General features: G+C 48.2%; 1 protein-coding gene across 1 annotated transcript; it reads left to right on the top strand.

Annotated features, from left to right (window-relative positions):
* Positions 1–9,900: 9,900 nt before the first annotated feature.
* LOC124686830 (beta-galactosidase 4) lies at positions 9,901–14,332 on the top strand. Its single transcript, XM_047220723.1, has 18 exons — positions 9,901–10,015; positions 10,134–10,229; positions 10,360–10,472; positions 10,567–10,633; positions 10,800–10,892; positions 11,001–11,144; positions 11,262–11,350; positions 11,442–11,547; positions 11,634–11,721; positions 11,835–11,953; positions 12,045–12,209; positions 12,377–12,546; positions 12,632–12,738; positions 12,832–12,941; positions 13,016–13,126; positions 13,223–13,324; positions 13,456–13,661; positions 13,769–14,332. The coding sequence occupies exons 2-18, from the start codon at positions 10,134–10,136 to the stop codon at positions 13,875–13,877; spliced, it is 1,995 nt and encodes a 664-aa protein (XP_047076679.1). The 5' UTR covers positions 9,901–10,015; the 3' UTR covers positions 13,878–14,332.
* Positions 14,333–23,876: the final 9,544 nt, after the last annotated feature.

Genomic DNA, 23,876 nt, shown 5'->3' with positions numbered 1-23,876 from the left:
GAACAATGCTAACCCTAAAACATCTATGATAACTACGTTGCTCGCCATCAAAAAGGCTTCGGCACGAGCAACGCATGAACGATGAATAAACGTGTGCTTGCCTAGATCGCAAGATGCGATCTAGGCAGCATGGTGCTACCGGAAGAAACCCTCGAGACGGGGGAGTTGGCGAGGCGCCGAGATTGGTTTGTGGTGAACGTGATTGTTGTTTATTTCATAAACCCTAGATACATATTTATAGTCCGGGGGACTTTCTAATTCAGGCGTGCACCTAACCGTGCACGGGTTAAACTCTAACTTCTAAACGACACGTATCCTACTATGTTACAGATACACGGGCAGACTAGCCCAAACTTTGCATATAAGGCCGATTCATGTATTTCTTCTATGTATATTCTTCAAGCCCATCTCCAATCGCGGCTCACCTCTGATCCGGTCAAATTCTGGTGTTAACACTATAATGACTTGTATATTGGTAAGTATGATGCTTCTTGTTCGTATTTTTTTTATCGACACTTCACTCCATAAACCCGTGGTCTGGTTTACTAAGTTCAGTTTTCGCTTGGGGACAAGCGAGGTCCAAGCTTGGGGGAGTTGATACGTCCAAATTGCATCATTATTTTATATCATAATTTACTGTTATTCATTGATATATTTCATATTTAGAGATGATACTTATGTTATTTTATCTATTTTTGCATGTTTGATGATTATTGGAGAATTAACTACCAGAGTCAGAATTCTACTGGAAAAAGGACCGTCAGGATACCATATTTCTGAAGAACAACAATTCCCAGAAAATACCCAGAAATTCCTATTTTGCCAGATGTCGGAGGAAGCCAGAAGGGGAGCGTGAGGTGGGCCAGGAGGGGCCCAGACCACCCCTAGGCGTAGGCCACCCCTTGCCGCGCCTAGGCATGGTGTGGTGGCCCTGGCCCACCTCTGACATCGTGTCTTCGCGTATTTCATCCCCCGAGAACCCTAAACAGACGGGGAGCTAACAGAGAAATATTCCGCTGCCGCTACGGAGCAGAAAACCACATAGAGAGAAAATCTCTCCGGCAGGCAGAAATCTGCCGGGGAAATTCCTTCCCGGAGGGGGGAAATCATCGCCATCTTCACCGCCATCGAGTTGGACTTCATCGGGATCATCATCATCATCATCTCCATCAATAGCACCATCATCACCGCCATCTCCACTCCGTCCCACTGTAACATTTTGGGTTTGATACTTGTCTAGTTCATAGGGGAAACTTTCCCGGTGTTGATTACTCCTTGTAGTTGATGATATTGAGTGAAAAAATTGGATTAAGGTTTATGTCCAGATTGTTATTCATCATTATATCACCTCTGATTATGATCCATATGATGTCTTGTGAGTAGTTCGTTTAGTTCTTGAGGACATGGGAGAAGTCATGATGTTAGTAGTGGAACTATGTTGAGTAATATTTAATGGTTTGATATTTAAGTTGTGGTGTTATTTTTCTAGTGGTGTCATGTGAACGTCAACTACATGATACTTCACCTTTATGGGCCTAGGGGAATGCATTGTGTATTTGGCTATTAATTGTGGGGTTGCGGGAGTGACAGAAACCTAAACCCCCGTTAGGAAACCAGTGCATGTGGGAGTGTAGAATCTCAAAGTTTAAGGTTGTGGTTAGATTTATCTTAATTACTCTCTTGTAGTTACGGATGCTTGCAAGGGGTATAATCACAAGTATGCATTAGTCCAAGTAGGGTTTTTGCATTAGCATAGGTTCACCCACACAATACTTACCAAACCAATGAAGATTATTCAGGTGCATGAAGCGAAAGAACTTGAAGAAATTCCCGTGTGTCCTCAGGAACGTTTAGTCATCATAAGTAAAACAACCGGCTTGTCCTTTGCTCTAGAAAGGATTGGGCCACTTGCTACAATTATTATTACTGTCATTTATTTACTCGTACTTTATTTATTTGCAATACCAAATACCCCTGAAAACCTATTTGCTAGTGTTTACAGTGAATCCTTGATCAAAATTGCTTGTCAACACCTTCTGCTCCTCGTTGCGTTCGACACACTTATTTATCGAAAGTACTACGATACACCTCATATACTTGTGGGTCATCAGTGGCATTGGCATAACTCTTCGATTCCAACAGGTCTCTTATATGTGGTTTGAATATTTTTGACAAGAGCATCGACCAAGTCTTCCCAGGATCTAATGGATCCCTTTGGTAGGCCTCTCAACCATGCTCATGCCGACTCTTTCAGGTACAACTACAAACACTGCATCGCCGCCACTTGGTTTCCCTTGTGCAAGATCACGGTCTGTAAATAGTCATCTATCCATGACCTCGGCTCCTGCTGACCGTCGTATTTGGCGGCATCGGTAGGTGTTGGCTTGAATCTCTTCGGTGGCATTGCCTCCCGAATCTTGTGGCTCAGACAATCGGCACCACGGAGCTCTCCATCATGCTCTTGAGTTTCTTTGGAATCGTTGTTGTCGAAGCCAACACGCGCAACACGTCGGCGGCGAGCTTTATCAATTTTACTCTGCGTGATATCATGACGGACATCTTTTGACGACGAGCGATGCTTAGACCCGCTACCATGGTGTGTACTTTTCTCCTTCCTAGGGGTGAGCTTGTCTCCGAGGATTGTGAGACTTTCCAGGGCGCCCCGATGAGCTGGTGCCATCGGATTGTCAGGTGTTGGCTCATTATTGATCAGATAGGCCGCAAGGTTAGTTGTTGCCCCTTCGACAGTTTTGGGCCTGATCATGCCCGTTGTATCCATGGTCATGAAAGAATTGGAGAGGTTTGATGTAATCTCCCTTGCGTCTGCTTCTGAGAGGCGAGGGATACACGGTCGCAACCTTCCTGCTCCTTGATTGCTTCTAGAGGCACTCCCAAGAGAGGGTAGCCCCCTTCGTCGTTCGCTTGATTGGTCGGCTGCCTGCCGGCGTCGATCGAGGTCAGCTTTCTCATTTGCTAACCGAACTAGGTTCGTCTCCAGAATAACATGATATGCGCCGAGGGTGCCTGCTGATACTTCGATGGGGAGCAGAGTGTTATTGGCTACGGCATTGCGAGCAGCTTCCCACTCTTCTCCGGTGATGGTATATGTGCTGTCGGCATTGTTGCCGCTAGCTTCGGCATCTCGTCACCTATCGCGATTGACATGCGGGGTTTTCTCACCCTCGGAGATCTCGACTCCTGTATGAGAGTTGATGATGGCGTATATTTGGTGATAAGCCGCTCTCGTTGCAGCTACCGGGGTGATGTTGTCGATACTTTCTTCATCGGAGTACTTGGCGCCGCAGACGAAAAGTGAATCATCTGAGCCAAGTCCGTGCCTAGTGTCGCAGTTGAGGCAGTACTACGATGTTAGATTCGACGATCCGGAATCGTCAAACCCGATGGACATGAAGGACATGGCACGATGCGACGATGGTGATGATGAAGATGTCGGAGTCGAAACCGATGATGCAACCGATAAATCGGCTGCAATCGGAGATGAAGAAGTAGATGTGGTTGTCGATGAAGTCGTGGTCTTTGCCGTGCCAGGAGCGATCGGGCTTGGGAGCTGAAGAACGCCCCCAGAGTCAACGCGGAAGTGGACGCTCCCAAACGTCATTTCCATCCCGCCTCGTAGGCCTGAGAAGGCCGAACGCGACGCGTCTGTGTGCGGGGTGAACTCGAAGGACCCAAAATGAATCGAGTTCCCCGAGCTTGGAAATGATGGAGCCGATGATGACGGTGATGCCGACGGAGTTGTAGCCGACACGATCGGAACAGCCGATGAAGTGCCTTGTACCATCAGGTTTCCCACAAACGGCGCCAATTGATGACGGAGCTCCTCGGCAATGCCCACCATGAGGGGCTTAGGGTTGACGGAATCCTGCAAGCTAGCAAAAGACATCAGATACCAAACAAACGGGGAGAGGGATTTACCCAGGTACGGGGCCCTTTATGAGGTAAAACCCTTACTTCCTGATTGTCCGATCTTGATTTATCGAGTAAAACGGGTTATAGTGGGGTAGCCGATAGACTACTATGGCTGACTCGCCGAGAGGCAAGGATTCTAGGGTTTGTGCTCTAAGTTGCGGTGGTTCTGCGTATTGTTGTCATCTCTTTCGACAGGCCCTCTCCTGGCCTTTATATAGCAGGCCAGGTCCCGAGAGTCCTGTCCGAACTCGACTAGGTTACATTGAGATCTAATCTAATCTTTCCTTTATCGACGCCTTCTTGCCTTGTTCATCAAGAATTCATCTCCTGGAAGGTTTCCTTCATTGCAACCGACGTACGGGCCTACCTTGGTCTTGGACAATCTTCATGGGCCCCTAGTTGGGCTAAGAGAGGTAGACTAATGTCGGGTACCCGTAGGGTAATGCCCACATCAGGCGGCCAAACAATTTTTTTTTGTCTCCGCGGCTCATCCAAAAGGACATGTCCAAAATGTGTTCGGCACGTTCGAGATTCCCTGCCACGGCTACCCGTTTTGGTCTGCACGGACAGGAGAACACAGAAACCCTAGCCTGGCAGTTCGACGCAAACAAGCCAAAGTGTCCGTGGCGACCAATTTCAAGCCCAAATTTGGGTTGCAAATGCTCCGCCACGGGCAGCCCAAGTGTCCAACCCTTCCGCCCCGTGTCTCCCCATCATAGACTCAAAAAACACAATTAGGGGTTTCATTAATATTTGGCGAAAATGACCCATCTTTACAAGGAGGGTTAATCTTAACTAAACTATGAGGACAATTGTATCTACTCACCACCATGCTGATGACGGCTACTAGCAATGCCAAAAAGATCTTGATACGTTAGGACTCCAAATGCAGAGTGTTGTATCAGCAGAGTATCTTCCCCATAAGGGTGACTCGAGGGTTTATATCGAACACTCCGGTATCATTTCTTCTAGCAATCCTGCAAGTAAAATAAAAGCATTGTGTCCCCAACTCCACCGTGTGGTTGTCAAGCACAAGGTTTCGCGTAATTAAATAAAACGCAAGTAAAAATAAAGCGAGTAAAGCTATACTAAATAAAGTAAGAAAGTAAAAAACTGTAAAGGGGTTGATTGTTTTTGGTGTTTTGGATGCAAACAAGAAAATTAAATATTTTTGTATTTTCCGGTTAAAATAGTGCTGCAAGTAGAAAACAAGATAAAAGCAATATAAATGTGTTTCTTATGATAAAAAGTGGACCAGGGTTCATGGATTCACTTGACTATTCTCTCTTTTAAGTTGTAATGGATAAATAGTAATTCGTCAATGAGATATAAGGATGCAAAATAATAATATGAGTAACATAAGCATTCATATGGGCACCACGTCCTAACATAGAGACGATGCAACATATCTCTCTTATACTCCGCAAGAAAGGGAAAACTCCATGCAATCTTATATTAAGCATTAACAGAGCGTAGCAATAAGTACTTTGACATGATGTTTGAATATCAAATATGCTACCTTGAACCAACAAGATCATCACTACTGTCAAATGACGAACATAGAACATGCATTCACTTTATCCCTAGTGAGATAGCAAAATAAAAGGCAAAGCCATAATCATGAATCTATTGTCACTATCCAATCACTAAAATTGTGCTACTCCATCTAATACACACATAACCCCACACACACTCTTGCATAGATGTTGGATAAGAACAAATACTTAAGAACGGGGTACATAATATGCATCTATCAATACATCTTACACATAATACAATCAGATCTCATAGCACAATATCATAGAATAAGGATCCACCACATAGGTACTACAAATATGACCATAATCATGTGAGGCAGCTCATATGGCACTAAGAACTATGAAGAACATGAGAGAAATAGATTAAGCTACTGCCAAAAACCATTAGTCCAGAGGTGGACTACTCGCCCTTGATCATGGTGATGATGATGAAGACGCTGAAGAAGGTGGAGATCCCTCCGACGGTGATCCCGACGGATTTCCCCCCTCCAATCTTCTTTGTTGCAGCCTCCATTTTCGTGTTTCTGTCTTCCTGTGGCGCTCTCCTCTCGAGAACTCTTCGGGGCCATATATATAGTGATTTTAGGTCAAAATACGTCGGTGGGCGAAAAGATCACGCGGTTTCGATGACCGACGGCCGAAAGAGGCTGCGTGGCACGCCCTACCTTATTGGGTGCGCCACCTATGCTCTTTCGGGACTCATGCCTCTCCAGGTGTGGTTCCAGGGCCCAGGGTGCTTCTCCCGATGAAAAATGACGCTCCAAAAATCCCAGGTCAATTGACTCCGTATAGGTCTCTGAAAGTGAAAAATACACAAAATAGGGTTTTCTGTTCTGCAGAGTTATAAACTAAATAAAGGGGGTCACTGGTAAATCCCCATAAATCAATGTAAAACATGGTATTTGTCATCATATATGTTGCAAATATGTGGGAATTCAATATGATAAAGGACAAAGTTCATGTATGCATTTTACATGCATCACGCGCGTGGCTGAGCCTACTCGCAATCGTGCGTCCTACTGGCCGACGGCGTGGCTGGAGGGGCTAAAACTATCAGGTGCCCGACGTTAGCCCCAAGCCTTGCGCTCATTCTACACGAGGTGGCTCTCCCTCTCGGCGCGACGACGCATGGCCCAGGAGACCGACATGACCTGCTTCCTATCGCGGTGCTGTTGGTCCTCCGACCTCTGGCACGCTTTACCCTCTGCTAAGGCGGCATCATGGCGGGCTCTCTCTGTCAGAAGCACCACCTTTGTCTCTACGTCGAAGTGATCCCGGTCAGTTGCCACCTCCTCCGTCACCTGAGCGACCATCGCGATGGTCCACTCCATCTCCTGGTCAACCCATGACTGGCTCTGTCTTCTGGCCACCACCACTGCCTCGCGCGCCGCTCGGCGCTCCCGTGAGGGACTCTAGGTGGCACTGCGCCTTGTCGCCCGTGGCGTTTTGCTGCTCGACAGCCATGAGTTGCCGAGCGGACTCGTCACGCTAGGTGGCATAGAACGACTGGAAAAGAACGCGCTGCTTGTTTATCACATCGGGGGTGTGGCCATTGTTGTCGAGATCATCGAGGTCATCGTCCTCCCAAGCGTCGGCCGCGGGTAGATGCACTGCAATCCCAGCTAGCTCCTCATGCACTGCCACAAGCACCGAATGCTCCCCAACCAGCATGGCCTAGGCCTTGGCTAGGTTGTCATCGACCACCACGTGAAATGAGTGGCTTGAGATACCATAAGGGCATCTCAAGCGGCCTAACGCAAACCGACCAAAAGTGTCCATTTATGTCCTGCTGGTCAGAATTAGGGTAAAACCTCGCCCAAGAGGCCTAAGGCAAAATGGCCGCTAAGTCCGCGTCAATGCATTCGCGACCCAAATTTGGGGAGATAATGCTGACACGGACGCGCGGTGTACCATTTGCTATCCGCCCCGAGCCTTTCCAGGTCCGCCCATCATTCACACTCAAAAGTAGCTCTTGTGGATTAATATTTGTTGGCAAAAATGACCATCTTTACACACATGGTTAGGATTACACAAGCTAAATTAGGACAACCTTATCTACTCGATGTCGCGTCGCTTGCCATGGCCGGGGATACTAGCAGTAACGTCGCCTACAGGCCGCCAACGTGCCCTGATGGTATGGCACTGTCGACATGCCCTGACGGTCCGGTACCCTCGTTGCTCAGGTGCATGGTGTAAACCTCGCGCTCCTGCCGAGCAAGGCGCATGGCGTGGACGGCCTCCCGGTGGCGCATGGTCCGGTCTGTGGCCGTGAGGGGGATATCATGGGCGCGGAGGCACGCCTCCTCCTTAGCCCTACGCCGTGCCTGACGTTGCTCCAGAGTGGCGCCCCAGCGCGCCCGTTCTGCCTATGGGGCCACCTCCATGTCGGTGTCGTAGCGAGTTTTGCCCCGCGCCGCGACCTCCAACACCTCGGCCCTCATCGCCGGGCTCCGCCACCCTTTGTAAGCTCGCCGAAGGGTGGGAAAGGCCGGGCGCGCGCCAATTTTCCCAGCACGTGAATCGACGGTCGAGTCAGCGAATCGACGGCCGAGCGCGGGAATCGGTAACCGCCATCTGCAAGAATTGAGAGGCCGCTAATCACCACTAACACTGATTGATGGTGCCCGAAATTTTTCTTTTTTACATCGGGCAATTGGAGATGACCTAACCCAAAAGTCACCCTAGTAAACATAGCGGTGCTCACACCGAAGCTTTCCACAGAAACCTCGCGCACACGGCGAAATGCCGTCCCCTGCTCATCTCCCCAACAGTGAACAGTCCCCGGCCCCCACCGCCCACTCCCGTGCAAGTGCAACCCTTGCGCCGCGTCCTCTCGTGCTCGCTCACACGGAAACTAGCAACCATCCAAAAGCACGCGGCGGCAAAGCAAAATCATCATCAAGGAAACCGTAAGAGCATCCCCACTCGTTTGGGCTCCCCACGCCCAAATCCGGCGAAATTTAGCGCCGGATGGATGTAGTTTTTGGCCTGGGGAGGCCCATTTTTCCAGCCGCGAGCCCATGGACGCGCACCCACCGCGTGCATAGCGACGGCGCAGTCACCGGGAAGGGCAATCGTCGGAGTTCCCTCGCCGCATTGAACCGTCGCGAAGTGGATCGGAGAGCCGAAACGACTCGTCGGGAACGGCCGAAGTGGCCTCGATGCGAGAACCGCCGTAATGGAGCACGAACTCCGCGGAAGAGCAACCGGCGCTCTCTTTCGTGGAGAGACCTACATAAACGGTTTTCGACGGGGCTGAGCCATTCATCTGTTCTCTCGTCACCATCCTCCGTCAACCATGAGCGATATCTCTTGGCCATCGGACACCGGCGGCCGAGGGAAGCCGCCCGGATGGCGCCATTGGTGGGATCCGAGCCGCATCGTCCGGCGAGCGACGATTCCCCCCCGCCGGCCAGCGAGGACGAGTGGGACGACGAGGAGGAGGACGTAGAGGCCGTGGAGCGAGGCCGAGGAGCGAGGCCGAGGAAGAGGCCGAGGAAGAGGAGGAGGAGCGAGGAGCGGGAGGAGGAGCGAGGAGGAGGAGGACGAAGAGAGCCGATGAGGACGACGACGAGGAGGACTCAACTTCCTCCGACGAGGAGGTGACGAGCCGGAAGCGTCGCCGCGACGACGATGAGGCGGGGCCTTCTAAGAAGAAGAAGAAGTAGTTTAGTTTTAAAGTTTTTATATGTAATTTTTATGTTTATTCGAATTATATTCGAAATATATATATAATCTATCTATGTTGCACCACTTGAGAGTTCAAAGCTTTCGTTCGACGAGGGTATTGCCGTAGATCGGGAAGACGAGGGTTTTGGCGTAGATCGGGAAGACGAGGGTTTTGGCCGTAGATCGGAGGCCATTGTCGCCAGACAAGTTGGGGCCACGCCCGCTTTTCACTCGTCCGAGTCCCCGAGCGCTCCCCGGGGGCCGGGGATGGCGTGGGATCGCCGGATGGATTTAGGCCCAAATCCGGACGAAAACGAGGAACCGGGGGCGCGACTGGGCCGAATTACGCCGTCCGGATGGAAAAAACGCTCGCCGGGGGCCTCGTCGGGGGGACGAGTGGAGATGCTCTAAGAAACAGTTTAAAAAGCAACGTCCGCAAAAGGAGAGAGAGATAGAGGTTTTGTACGCTCCCAGCGCCAATGCCAGTTGCCAACCTCGGTTAAAACACAACACTCCCCCACGCTCTTCCCATTGCCATCACTACCACGGCGCTGCTCCGCTCCAAGAAGCGCAGTTCACTGCCCACACTCGCTCATCCCCCCAAGCTCTGCAGCAGCAGAGCGCAAGCAAGAAGTCACGCAACGCAAAGAAAGTTGGGGATTCTTGCACTGGAGCGGCGTGTGGCCCCATTGAAGGCCATGGCGCCGCCCCTTCTCGCCGCCGGCGGCCGCCTGCTGCTCGCCGCCTTCGTGGCGCTCTCCCTCGCCGCCTCCGCGGCCAATGCCGCCGTCTCCTACGACCACCGCTCCCTCGTCATCAACGGCCGCCGCCGCATCCTCATCTCCGGCTCCATCCACTACCCAAGAAGCACACCCGAGGTACGCTCGCCTCTGCTTTCCACCCCCAAATGCCGGCCGCTATTGCTACCAAGTACAGCTCTGATCCTCGTGCTGCCTGTCCCGTGACCCCGTCCGCGCGCGCGCGCTCCGCCTCCAGATGTGGCCGGGGCTCATCCAGAAGGCCAAGGACGGCGGCCTCGACGTCATCCAGACCTACGTCTTCTGGAACGGACACGAGCCGGTCAAGGGCCAGGTATTCTTCTACTTCTCCCCGGCTCTCGCCCTGCTTGCCTTTGCTGCATTCCCTTTCTGCTGTTGCTGCCGCCACAACAAGGTCATGGCCGGCGAGCTGACCCGGTTTCTTGGATGAACTTGCTGCGCAGTACTACTTCAGCGACCGGTACGACCTGGTCCGGTTCGTGAAGCTGGCGAACCAGGCCGGCCTCTACGTCCACCTCCGCATCGGCCCCTATGTCTGCGCCGAGTGGAACTTTGGGTACTACTAAACATACTCTAATCCTCCTAGATTCTGGCGGTTTTGGGACTAGGCATGCTGACGAATTCTTTTTTTTTTTGTTTGTCTTTTCCAGTGGATTTCCTGTTTGGCTCAAGTATGTGCCTGGCATCAGCTTCAGGACTGACAATGGCCCGTTCAAGGTGCTGTCTCACCCCAAAAAACACTTTTGAAGGATCTCTTCCATGTTCCACACATTGTCTCTAATCTCATCTAAATAAATGCTTTATTTCAATTCAAAAGAAATTGGGTCTAATTTCACTCCGAGAGAAATTGTCTCTGATTCGGTGGTCTTTTGGGGCATTGTAGGCTGAGATGCAGAGATTTGTCGAGAAGATCGTGTCGATGATGAAATCCGAGAAGCTATTCGAATGGCAGGGCGGTCCGATCATCATGTCTCAGGTGGGGAAGTTGGCCCTGGAAGACAACTCTTGACCAATGCCACTGCCATTTGCAATGCACATAAAAATTTCACTGAACTGAGGGAATCTCTGGCCAATGCTCATGCAGGTGGAGAACGAGTTCGGGCCGATGGAGTCTGTCGGGGGCAGCGGTGCCAAGCCGTATGCGAATTGGGCTGCCAAGATGGCTGTCGCGACCAACACCGGTGTGCCGTGGGTGATGTGCAAACAGGACGACGCCCCGGACCCCGTGGTACATAGATAGTGTACTTGGTGGTGTGGCTGCTGTAGAGTAAATGAGTTGGTAATCCTTTATGTGGATCACTTTTCAATTTAGTTCTTACCTATTTCTGTCTCTCAATCATCGCAGATTAACACTTGCAATGGCTTCTACTGTGATTACTTCACCCCAAATAATAAAAACAAGCCGACCATGTGGACAGAGGCCTGGACCGGGTGGTTAGTTCCCTTGATCTTACTCTTAGCTCAGTTCATACCAATCTGAATGCAATATTCCAATTACATTTTGCAATTTTCAATCTACCTGAAGGTTTACGTCGTTCGGAGGGGCAGTGCCTCACCGGCCAGTTGAGGACATGGCCTTCGCCGTGGCAAGGTTCATACAGAAAGGCGGCTCCTTCGTGAACTATTACATGGTAAGAATCGCATAGTGGTCATGCCAGCATTGTCGTTGCAGTGAATGCTTCTACTTGCTCTGACCACATTTACATGCACCGTGTAGTACCATGGAGGAACCAACTTTGGACGCACGGCAGGCGGTCCCTTCATCGCAACCAGCTATGATTATGATGCCCCCATTGACGAATTTGGTATGCAATGACTACCACATTTGACGAACTTGAATTCCTGCGTGCATTTTTATCTTCTATTTGACTGCCATAGATTGAAAACATCTAACAAAATCTGACATTGTACGTCTCAGGTTTGCTTAGGCAACCAAAATGGGGTCACTTGAGGGACCTGCACAAGGCCATCAAGCAGGCTGAGCCTGTGCTGGTTTCTGGCGATCCGACGATTCAGAAGCTGGGAAACTACGAGAAGGTTAAACTATCTATGAACATGAACAATCTGATAACTTCCTTGAATTGTCAAAATCATCGATAGATGTTCATCCATCACTATATCTATTCAGGCCTATGTCTACAAGTCAAAGAATGGAGCTTGTGCTGCATTCCTTTCAAACTACCACATGAATTCTGCGGTGAAAGTCAGGTTCAATGGCAGGCACTATGACCTCCCTGCTTGGTCCATCAGCATCCTCCCGGACTGCAAAACCGCGGTTTTCAACACTGCCACGGTGAGAGGAACCCTGAATTGTAAATCTTGTTGTAAACTAGGCAGGAGAGGCTTATGGTCTAATGAGCAGATGTGATTTTTTTTTTTGATATGGGAGCCTTGCCCCGGCCTCTGCATCAATAGATGCACACAGCCATTTATTTAAAACTTGATGTGATAATTGTGTAGGTGAAAGGGCCAACACTGCTGCCAAAGATGCATCCGGTGGTGCGGTTCGCTTGGCAGTCGTACAACGAGGACACAAACTCACTGGATGACAGCGCGTTCACCAAGGATGGCCTGGTTGAGCAGCTGAGCATGACATGGGACAAGTCGGACTACCTGTGGTACACCACACAGTGAGTGACGGGCCATGGTAATCGATATCACTTGTATCTGAAACCGTTTGAATGTTCCTGAACTCTTGTTTACGACTTGTTGCAGCGTTAACATTGGTCCCAATGAGCTCCCGAAGAATGGCCAGTGGCCTCAGCTCACCATCATGTCAGCTGGCCACTCGATGCAGATTTTCGTCAATGGACAATCATATGGTACTAGTACCCTCCCAAGAGGTACATTGCGTTGCCTGTCACATCAAGATCCAGAAAATGTAACGACCTTCCATGATCGTGTTTATGTTGCAGGTTCTGTTTACGGCGGTTATGAGAACCCGAAGCTCACATATGATGGACATGTGAAGATGTGGCAAGGGAGCAACAAGATCTCGATCCTGAGTTCAGCAGTTGGGCTTCCTGTAAGTTGACCACCTCCCAGTTTAATTATGTCATGTGAAACTGCTTGTGACGCTGGCACATGTTCTGGCTGTAGAATGTCGGGAACCATTTCGAGAGGTGGAACGTCGGCGTGCTCGGACCGGTGACCCTCTCGGGACTAAACGGGGGAAAGAGAGACCTGAGCCATCAGAAATGGACATATCAGGTGGTACACTCAGGACTACCTAAGATAAAACTTTCTCCTTAGCTCAAGTTCATCCAGAATTGTCCCTGACTCTGACTTGCGATCCTGGCTGCACAGGTTGGCCTGAGAGGTGAATCGCTGGGTCTCCACACCGAAGCCGGAAGCTCCGCCGTGGAGTGGGGCGGTCCTGGTAACAAGCAGCCACTGACTTGGCACAAGGTGAGTGTGGAGTGCTAAGAAACTGTTAGCAGTAACAACAGTGCACTGTAGCATGTCAAGAAAAATTGCTGCATTGCACATTGAACCGGAACGTTGCTGAATTATTCGTGATCATGATGAACCACCACCAGGCATTGTTCAACGCGCCGGCGGGGAGCGACCCGGTGGCGCTGGACATGGGGAGCATGGGCAAAGGTCAGATGTGGGTGAACGGCCACAACGTCGGCCGGTACTGGTCCTACAAGGCCCCCTCCGGCGGCTGCGGCGGGTGCAGCTACGCCGGGACGTACCGCGAGGGCAAGTGCCGCTCCAACTGCGGCGAGCCGTCCCAGAGATGGTAAGTTCAGACATCAATAACGTAGCTAGTCGTATGAACAAACTGAATCTTTGTGCACGATCTGGCAACATTTCCCTTACGACGACGAGGGAAATTCTCCTGTGCAGGTACCACGTGCCGCGGTCGTGGCTGAAGCCGGGCGGCAACCTGCTGGTGGTGCTGGAGGAGTACGGCGGCGACCTCGCCGGCGTCGCCCTGGCCACGAGAACTACATGATCGAGCGACTACACAATTCAGAAAAGATATCCTGCTGATTGATTCATTTCATACAACTACAATGCTGCCGTGAACATGTGACCTGTTCACGCGGTGCTCGCCGACGGTATTTTACACACAATACGCTGTACACGCACAGGCTGTGCTACAGATGTGGTAGTAGAGGTAGAGAGGGATCCAGTCAGGGATTATTATTGTAGAGGGCAGCGGAGGTCGTTGGTTGGTTGCGGCCATCAGTGCGGCTGCAAGAAGACGGCAGGCACATGTGCAGTGTGCTTGCAATCAATCAGGCAGCAAGCCAGCCCATTCTTTTGTTTCTTCACGTGACCCCGGAAATACTTACTATAGCTACTGCACCACCATAGTAGATCAGGTATTTAATTGTTTGTCACCGCTCGTGACAGCTTTTGTGTACTGCTGCATTTGCAACATTTGGGTTGCAGATGTGGTCAGATCACTAGGTCCATGTATTTTGATTTTTTAAGGGAATAACATCTCTTGTTAGCTCCTGCTCCATTCTTGATTCTCGATCCATGAGAGTAACTTTGGTTTAGGGAATCTTTGTATTGGAGGAGTTTTATAAGAATTTTGGAAGATTTTAACTTATTGGAGTTTTTCTGCGAATGCCATTTGGATCATAGGATTAAGGCCATCACTCCTTTGATTCATAGGATAGAAAAAGAGTAGGAATATGATATCTTTTTTAATCCTATGGGAAGAGGAATTCTTTTTGATTGTAGTGAAAGAATTTTTCATGATGTCTACCTCTTGCTATTTTCTATGAAATTTAAACTTCATTTGGGGTTATGTCCTGTGAAAGCAATTTGGGTCATTGGATTAAGGCCATCACTCCTTTGATTCATAGGATAGAAAAAGAGTAGAAATATGATATTTATAAAATTTTGTGGGAAAAGGGATTCCTTTTAATTGTAGTCCAAGAATTTTTCATGATGTCTAACCTCATGCAATTTTTTGTATGAACTTTGAATTTCATTTGGGATTACTTTCTATGAAAATATGATCATGTGAATCAAACGGCTTCCGAAGGGAAATTTTCATAGGATTTTAATCCTACAAAAACCTTGTGAGAATCCTATAAGTTTGAGCCCCAAATTTAGATGGATACATTACTACGCCGCCCCCCCCCCCCCATTCTGTAGGAATCTCAACATGAACTCAAACCTCTTCTTTTTTAGACTCTACTCGAATTTAACCGGCGTACGATTGTTCCTAAAGCTTCGACAATGTTGGAAACCACCTATTTGGATGAGGATGAACCAATTGCCACATCAGATTGTCAGCTTCTATCCCATCTAGTTCATGAGGTGTCCGAAGTTGGTTCGGATGATGATGGGCTTTACTCATTGTACGAGCTAAAAGCATCCGGTCGGAAATCCAAATCGTCTTCTCACAAAAAAAAAAAGGTAAGAGGTCTAAGTTAGTCAAATCTCCTATTGTTTCCTAGTGAATGGCGTGTTTGCAAAAACAATATAAGAAGTCTTAGTGACTTGGCTAAACATTTGCATTTTGCTGATTGTATTGACGAATATAATTTGAATTTTTTGGCTATTTTCTGAGACTGGTTGATGACATTTCTCAGTCTTTTAAACCGTATATCGAGAGGTTTAGACTTTACGTGAATTTCTTGTCTGCCGCACGGGCGCTCTGGAGGTATCTTACTTTGCGTAAAAAATGACTCAATGGATGTGTTGGAAAATTCGCATGGAGAGTTGCACATTAAACTCCACATACGAAACAAAGCTAACAATTTCATATGGAGTGTTGTTGTCGTGTATGGTGCTGCATAGGAGGGATCCAAGGCTGATTTTCATCGCGAATTGGTGAACCTTGCAAAGGACAATCCATACCCAATCCTCATTGGGGGCAATTTTAGTTTACTAATGTTCTCTTTTGAGAAGAGAGGGGTGTTATCACCAGAATTTGACCGGATCAGAGGTGGGCCGCGATTGAAGATGGGCTTGAAGAATATACATAGAAGGAATACATGAATCGGCCTTATATACCAAATTTGGGCTAGTTTGCCCGTGTATCTGTACCATAGTAGGATACGTGTCGATTAGACAGAGTTTGGGCTCGTGCCCGGTTGGGATTATTCCCACGTTAGAAAGTCTACGGACTATAAATATGTATCTAGGGTTTATGAAATAAACAACAATCACGTTCACCACAAACCAATCTAGGCGTATCGCCAACTCCCCCGTCTCGAGGGTTTCTTCCGGGTAAGCATCATGCTGCCTAGATCGCATCTTGCGATCTAGGCAGTACACGTTTATTCGCTATTCATGCGTTGCTCGTACTGAAGCCTTTTTGATGGCGAGCAACGTAGTTATCGTAGATGTTTTAGGGTTAGCATTGTTCTTCGTATCATATGCTATCGTCGTGCGACCCTTAGACATCTAGCCGCCCTTACACCTATCTTGGGTGTAAGGGCGGCACCCCGCTTGATCATTATTTAGTAGATCCGATCCGTTATGATTGCTCCTTGTTCTTCAAGGATTAGTTTAATATCTCGCATGGTTAGGCCTTACAAACGGGTTGAAGGATCCAGTGGCGCGTAGGGTGTAGTTTGCTAGCCCTAGACAGGATGTTCCGAGGATCAACTTCGTGTTGGTTTTTAGGCCTTGTCTAGGGTCGGTTTACGATCACCGTGCGTGGCCGCCAGGATCAATCACGAGTAGGATGTTCCGATTATGCGGTGAAAACCCTAAATCGTAGTAGGTCGTTTTAGCTTTATTTTGATCAAGCAGGACCACCATCTGATCGTACACCTCGTACGCATCATGGGTGGATCGGCTCCTTGAGCCGATTCACGGACAACCCGAGAGCCGATCGAGGCTCGTATTTAATGTTTATGTGTATGCCATGCAGGAAACTAAGCGAGGCACATCCAACACCTTCCCCGACCGGGTATAGGTCAGGTGGCACGCCCTTGCATCAGCATCGGACGTGCGTGCCGAGGCTTTGCGGGCCGTCGCTCGGAGGGACCAGGGCCAGCCCGCAATCTCGGGAGATTCCGGCTCTACCGTGCTGCCCGTCGCTGCCCGCCGGTGGGTTTCGACCGCAACACATTCTCGGCACGCCCGGTGGGACAATCTTCGACATCAACCGCATCGCCATCTACATCCGAGATGGCGGAAGGCACTCCGGTCAAGTACGAGGATCCGACCGACGAGCTCAAGAAGAAGTACGACGAGATCAAAGCGAGTCCTCGAAGCCGACCTCATCGGCTCTTTTCACGTAACCCGCTCACATGGCATCAGGTGGAAAGGGTTCTCACCTGAAGGCGCGCTCGATGGAGTGGACCTGTCCACCCCGTCAGAAGAACGCACCAGGTCGCTGCGGCAGGAGATTAACTTCATGGTGGCACATTCGCTGCACCGTCATTCTGAGAGCCTGGTGAACACTTTGGAGCGTGTCGCTCTGCGCGTGATCCAGGAAATCATGAGCCATCAGTATTCTCCGTCAGGACCAGCTGCGGGGACTCACCAAGGAGAGATTCCACTCCAGTCCCGTCCACCGCTGCCGTTCGCGTTGACAGCACCAGAAGTGCCGAATTCACCGGCATCCGCCGTTAACATGGTGGAGCGCACTTACCCTGTAGGGTGCCAGCCAAGATTCTCGTTCAACATCAACATGATAGGGCTCGGGGACCACCCTGGTAAGGACAGAGACGAGGGCAGCTGCGCTCTCACAGCAAAGACAAGGAGGAAGCTGTTCCACGCGATCGGCCCCGACACCTCCAAAAAATCCTGGTTACAATCAAGATGAAGGCCGATTCCAGCGATCGGCCCGCATTATCCGTGCCACACGCTCTCCCTGTATTTGGTGTCGACCTCACAGGTGACGGAAAGCTAGGATATGGGTTTACATCGGCTGATGAGCTAGAAGAAGTCGACATCGGTCCCGGGGATAAGCCGCGACCAACTTTTATCAGCAAGAAGTTAGATCCACATCTTAGGGGTCAGATGATAGCTCTGCTAAAAGAATACCCAGATTGCTTTGCATGGGATTACACAGAGATGCCTGGGTTGGACAGGAGCATCATTGAACATCGGCTTCCCCTTAAGAAAGGGTTTCGGCCGTTCCAACAACGAGCACGTCAGATGAAGGCCGAAATTCTGGAAGAGGTCAAGAAAGAGATCGAGAAGATGTTGGCCGCCGGGTTCATCGAGGCCATGCGGGTATGTTGAATGGATCTCCAGTATCGTTCCTCGTAGAAAAGAAAGACGGCCGATGGCGTGTGGCCATCGATTTCCGAGATCTCAACGAGCCACTCCAAAAGATGAATATCCGATGCCCGTGGCGTAAACGTTGATCAATGCAGACCGCTGGCCATAAGGTGTTGAGCTTCATGGATGGCAGCGCCGGCTATAACCAAATTTTCATGGCTCCAGAAGATATACACAAGACCGCATTCAGAGTACCAGGGGCAGTAGGCTTGTTTGAATATGTAGTCATGACCTTTGGGTTGAAGAATGCTGGTGCAACGTACCAAAGAGCCATGAATTATATATTCCACGATCTGATCGGCAAGTTGGTGGAAATCTACATCGATGACGTGGTAGTCAAGTCTCGTCTCCATGGAGGGACACTTGGATGATTTGCGACGCATCCTAGACCGAACTCGGAAGTTCGGACCGAGAATGAATCCAAAGAAGTGTGCCTTTGGTGTGACGGCCGGTCGGTTCCTAGGTTTTCCGGTTCATGAACGGGGAGTTGAGATCGGCCTCGAAAAGTCGGGAGGCAAGTGCGTACCATGCAGCCGCCCACCACGAAGAAAGAGCTCCAACGTCTTATCGGCAAGATCAACTTCGTCCGACGATTCATCTCTAACCTGTCGTGACGAATCGAGCCGTTCATGGCGCCGGTGAAGATTAAATCCGATGATGAGTTTCACCGGGGGCGAACGACGACAGGGCGTTTGACGAGATTAAGCGGTATCCGACAACGCCGCCTGTGCTAGTTCCACCCCAACAAGACATGCCGTTCTATATCTACTTGTCGATGAGCCGACACGTCCATCGCTTCGGTGGTGGTGCAACTCTATGAGGGTGTTGAAAAGGTCGTTTTCTACCTCGGCGAAGGATGTTGGACGCGGAGACAAGGTATCCTGAGGTCGAGAAGCTTTGCCTTTGCCTGTTCTTCACCTGCACCAAGCTTCATCACATCCTTTTGACGGCAGAGATCATCGTCATATGCAAGTCAGACATCGTCAAGCACATGCTGTCGGCCCCTGTTTTGAAAGGCCAGCTTGGTAAGTGGATGTTTGCGTTGACGGAGTTCGATCTTCGGTATCAGCCTGCGAAAGCAGTCAAGGGACAAGCGTTGGCCGATCTTATAGCTGAACGGATTAATACTAATATAGCGGCACTATCCGTACGTGCGTGGGCTATGTTCTTCGATGGATCGGCTTGTGACGATGGCTGTGGCATCGGCATTCTGCTCGTCTCGCCTCGGGGGGCAACATATTCTTTCGCCATCAGGCTATCTACCCCTTGCACCAACAATGTTGCTGAGTATGAGGCAGTGCGCAAGGGAATGGAGTTGCTTTTGGAAGCCGGGCGAGAGGCGGTGGAGCTTTTTGGAGACTCGAAGTTGGTGATCTCTCAACCGATACGTCTCCGACGTATCGATAATTTCTTATGTTCTATGCCATATTATTGATGATACCTACATGTTTTATGCACACTTTATGTCATATTCGTGCATTTTCCGGAACTAACCTATTAACAAGATGCCGAAGTGCCGGCTCTCGTTTTCTCGCTGTTTTTGGTTTCGAAATCCTAGTAACGAAATATTCTCGGAATTGGACGAAACGAAGACCCGGGGGCCTATTTTTCCACGGAGCTTCCGGAAGACCGAAGAACATACGAAGTGGGGCCACGAGGTGGCGACACCACATGGCGGCGCGGCCAAGGGGGCCCGCGCCGCCCTATGGTGTGGGCCCTCGTCGGGCCCCCGACTCTGCCCTTCCGCCTACTTAAAGCCTCCGTCGCGAAACCCCCGATACGAAGAACCACGATACGGAAAACCTTCCGCAGCCGCCGCCATCGCGAAGCCAAGATCCGGGGACAGAGTCTCGTTCCGGCACCTGCCGGAGCGGGGAAGTGCCCCCGGAAGGCTTCTCCATCGACACCGCTGCCATCTCCACCGCCATCTTCATCACCGCTGCTGCTCCCATGAGGGGGGAGTAGCTCTCCATCGAGGCTCGGGGCTGTACCGGTAGCTATGTGGTTCATCTCTCTCCTATGTACTTCAATACAATAATCTCATGAGCTGCCTTACATGATTGAGATTCATATGATGATGCTTGTAATCTAGATGTCACTATGCTAGTCAAGTGAGTTTTACTTATGTGATCTCCGGAGACTCCTTGTCCCACGTGTGTAAAGGTGACGAGTGTGTGCACCGTGTGGGTCTCTTAGGCTATATTTCACAGAATACTTATTCACCGATGAATGGCATAGTGAGGTGCTTATTTATATCTCTTTATGATTGCAATGTGTTTGTATCACAATTTATCTATGTGCTACTCTAGCAAAGTTATTAAAGTAGTTCTATTCCTCCTGCACGTGTGTAAAGGTGACGAGTGTGTGCACCGTGTTAGTACTTGGTTTATGCTATGATCAGGATCTCTTGTAGATTGGGAAGTTAACTATTGCTATGATAATATTGATGTGATCTAGTCCTCCTACATATGCATGAAGGTGACAGGTGTGCATGCTATGTTAGTACTTGGTTTAGTCTTTTGATCTATCTTACACTAAAGGTTACTAAAATATGAGCATTATTGTGGAGCTTGTTAACTCCGGCATTGAGGGTTCGTGTAATCCTACGCAATGTGTTCATCATCCAACAAGAGTGTAGAGTATGCATTTATCTATTCTCGTTATGTGATCAATGTTGAGAGTGTCCACTAGTGAAAGTCTAATCCCTAGGCCTTGTTCCTAAATACTGCTATCCTTGCTTGTTTACTCGTTTCTATTGCGTTACTACTTCGCCGCGTTACTACTCGCTTGTTTATCGTCTCGGGCAAAGCACTTTTCTGGTGCCGTTGCTACTACTTATTCATACCACCTGTATTTCACTATCTCTTCGCCGAACTAGTGCACCAATTAGGTGTGTTGGGGACACAAGAGACTTCTTGCTTTGTGGTTGCAGGGTTGCATGAGAGGGATATCTTTGACCTCTTCCTCCCCGAGATCGATAAACCTTGGGTGATCCACTTAAGGGAAACTTGCTTCGCTGTTCTACAAACCTCTGCTCTTGGAGGCCCAACATTGTCTACAAGAATAGAAGCTCCCGTAGACATCAAGCACTTTTCTGGCGCCGTTGCCGGGGAGGAAAGGTAAAAGGCTCTCATACTCCGGTCTCAGGTAAAGTACTTTTCTGTTACCGTTGTGTGTGTGCTCGAAGCTATTTCCTTTAGATCCTGCAATTGCATCTTTTTGTTTCTTGTTTACACTAGTTTGGCATAATGGACAACAATGAGCTTCTTATTCTATTTCCTGATTTAAAGCATGGATTGTTTGATGCGAAAATTAAAAAACCTATGGAATCTTATTTGCATGCTGGTAGTAATATTAGTATGAACGCTTTGAACACCATTGTTGATAATAATGTAGAAAGTTCTAAGCTTGGGGAAGCTGGTTTTCATGATCTTTTTAGTCCCCCAAGCATTGAGGAGAAAATTTTCTTTGATAATACTATGCCTCCTATATTTGATGATGAGAATAATAATGATAGCTACTTTGTTGAATTTGCTCCCGCTATTACAAATAAAATTGACTATGCCTATGTGGAGAGTAATAATTTTATGCATGAGACTCATGATAAGAATGCTTTATGTGATAGTTATATTGTTGAGTTTGCTCATGATGCTACTGAAAGTTATTATGAGAGAGGAAAATATGGTTGTAGAAATTTTCATGTTACTAAAATGCCTCTCTATGTGCTGAAATTTTTTAAGCTACACTTATTTTATCTTCCTATGCTTGTCACTTTGCTCTTCATGAACTTGTTTATTTACAAGATTCCTATGCATAGGAAGCATGTTAGACTTAAATGTGTTTTGAATTTGCCTCTTGATGCTCTCTTTTGCTTCACATACTATTTCTTGCGAGTGCATCATTAAAACTGCTGAGCCCATCTTAATGGCTATAAAGAAAAGAACTTCTTGGGAGATAACCCATGTGTTTATTTTGCTACAGTACTTTGTTTTAAATTTGTGTCTTGGAAGTTGTTTACTACTGTAGCAACCTCTCCTTATCTTAGTTTTATGTTTTGTTGTGCCAAGTAAAGTCTTTGATAGTAAAGTAAATACTAGATTTGGATTACTGCGCAGTTCCAGATTTCTTTGCTGTCACGAATCTGGGTCTAATTCTCTGTAGGTAACTCAGAAAATTATGCCAATTTACGTGAGTGATCCTCAGATATGTACGCAACTTTCATTCAATTTGGGCATTTTCATTTGAGCAAGTCTGGTGCCCTTTTAAAATTTGTCTTTACGGACTGTTCTGTTTTGACAGATTCTGCCTTTTATTTCGCATTGCTTCTTTCGCTGTGTTGGGTGGATTTCTTTGTTCCATTACCTTCCAGTAGCTTTGAGCAATGTCCAGAAGTGTTAAGAATGATTGTGTCACCTCTGAACATGTTAATTTTTATTGTGCACTAACCCTCTAATGAGTTGTTTCGAGTTTGGTGTGGAGGAAGTTTTCAAGGGTCAAGAGAGGAGGATGATATACTATGATCAAGAAGAGTGAAAGCTCTAAGCTTGGGGATGCCCCGGTGGTTCACCCCTACATATTTCAAGAAGACTCAAGCGTCTAAGCTTGGGGATGCCCAAGGCATCCCCTTCTTCATCAACAAATTATCAGGTTCCTTCTCTTGAAACTATATTTTTATTCGGCCACATCTTATGTACTTTACTTGGAGCGTCTGTGTGCTTTTGTTTTTGTTTTTGTTTGAATAAATGCTTGTGTGGGAGAGAGACACGCTCCGCTGGTTCATATGAACACATGTGTTCTTAGCTTTTAATTTTCATGGCGAAGTTTCTTCTTCGTTAATTTGTTATATGGTTGGAATTGGAAAATGATACATGTAGTAAATTGCTATAATGTCTTGGATAATGTGATACTTGGCAATTTTTGTGCTCATGTTTAAGCTCTTGCATCATATACTTTGCACCCATTAATGAAGAAACACTTAGAGCTTGCTAATTTGGTTTGCATATTTGGTTTCTCTAGAGTCTAGATAATATCTAGTATTGAGTTTTGAACAACAAGGAAGACGGTGTAGAGTCTTATAATGTTTACAATATGTCTTTTATGTGAGTTTTGCTGCACCGGTTCATCCTTGTGTTTGTTTCAAATAACCTTGCTAGCCTAAGCCTTGTATCGAGAGGGAATACTTCTCATGCATCCAAAATCCTTGAGCCAACTGCTATGCCATTTGTGTCCACCATACCTACCTACTACATGGTATTTCTCCGCCATTCCAAAGTAAATTGCTTGAGTGCTACCTTTAAATAATTCAAAATTTATCACCTCTGATTTGTGTCAATGTTTTATAGCTCATGAGGAAGTATGTGGTGTTTTATCTTTCGATCTTGTCATTTACTTCGACGGACTTTCACAATGGACTAGTGGCACATCCGCTTATCCAATAATTTTTCAAAAAGAGCCGGCAATGGGGTTCCCAGCTCCGATTAATTAACTTGCATTAATAATTCTCTTCACATGTTTTGCTCCGATTCATCGATAAGCAACTTAATTTTGCAAATAGACACTCCTTCATGGTATGTGATTGTTGGAAGGCACCCGAGGATTCGGTTAGCCATGGCTTGTGTAAGCAAAAGGTTGGGAGGAGTGTCATCCATAAATAAAGAAAAACTAAACTAAAGTACATGTGTAAACAAAAGAGAAGAGGGATGATCTACCTTGCTGGTAGAGATAACGTCCTTCATGGGAGCCGCTCTTG

Source organism: Lolium rigidum, chromosome 2, assembly GCF_022539505.1.
Source record: "Lolium rigidum isolate FL_2022 chromosome 2, APGP_CSIRO_Lrig_0.1, whole genome shotgun sequence".
Classification (NCBI taxonomy): domain Eukaryota; kingdom Viridiplantae; phylum Streptophyta; class Magnoliopsida; order Poales; family Poaceae; genus Lolium; species Lolium rigidum.
Note: the sequence above shows the minus strand (reverse complement) of the source record. Positions and strands in the feature narration are given on the sequence as shown.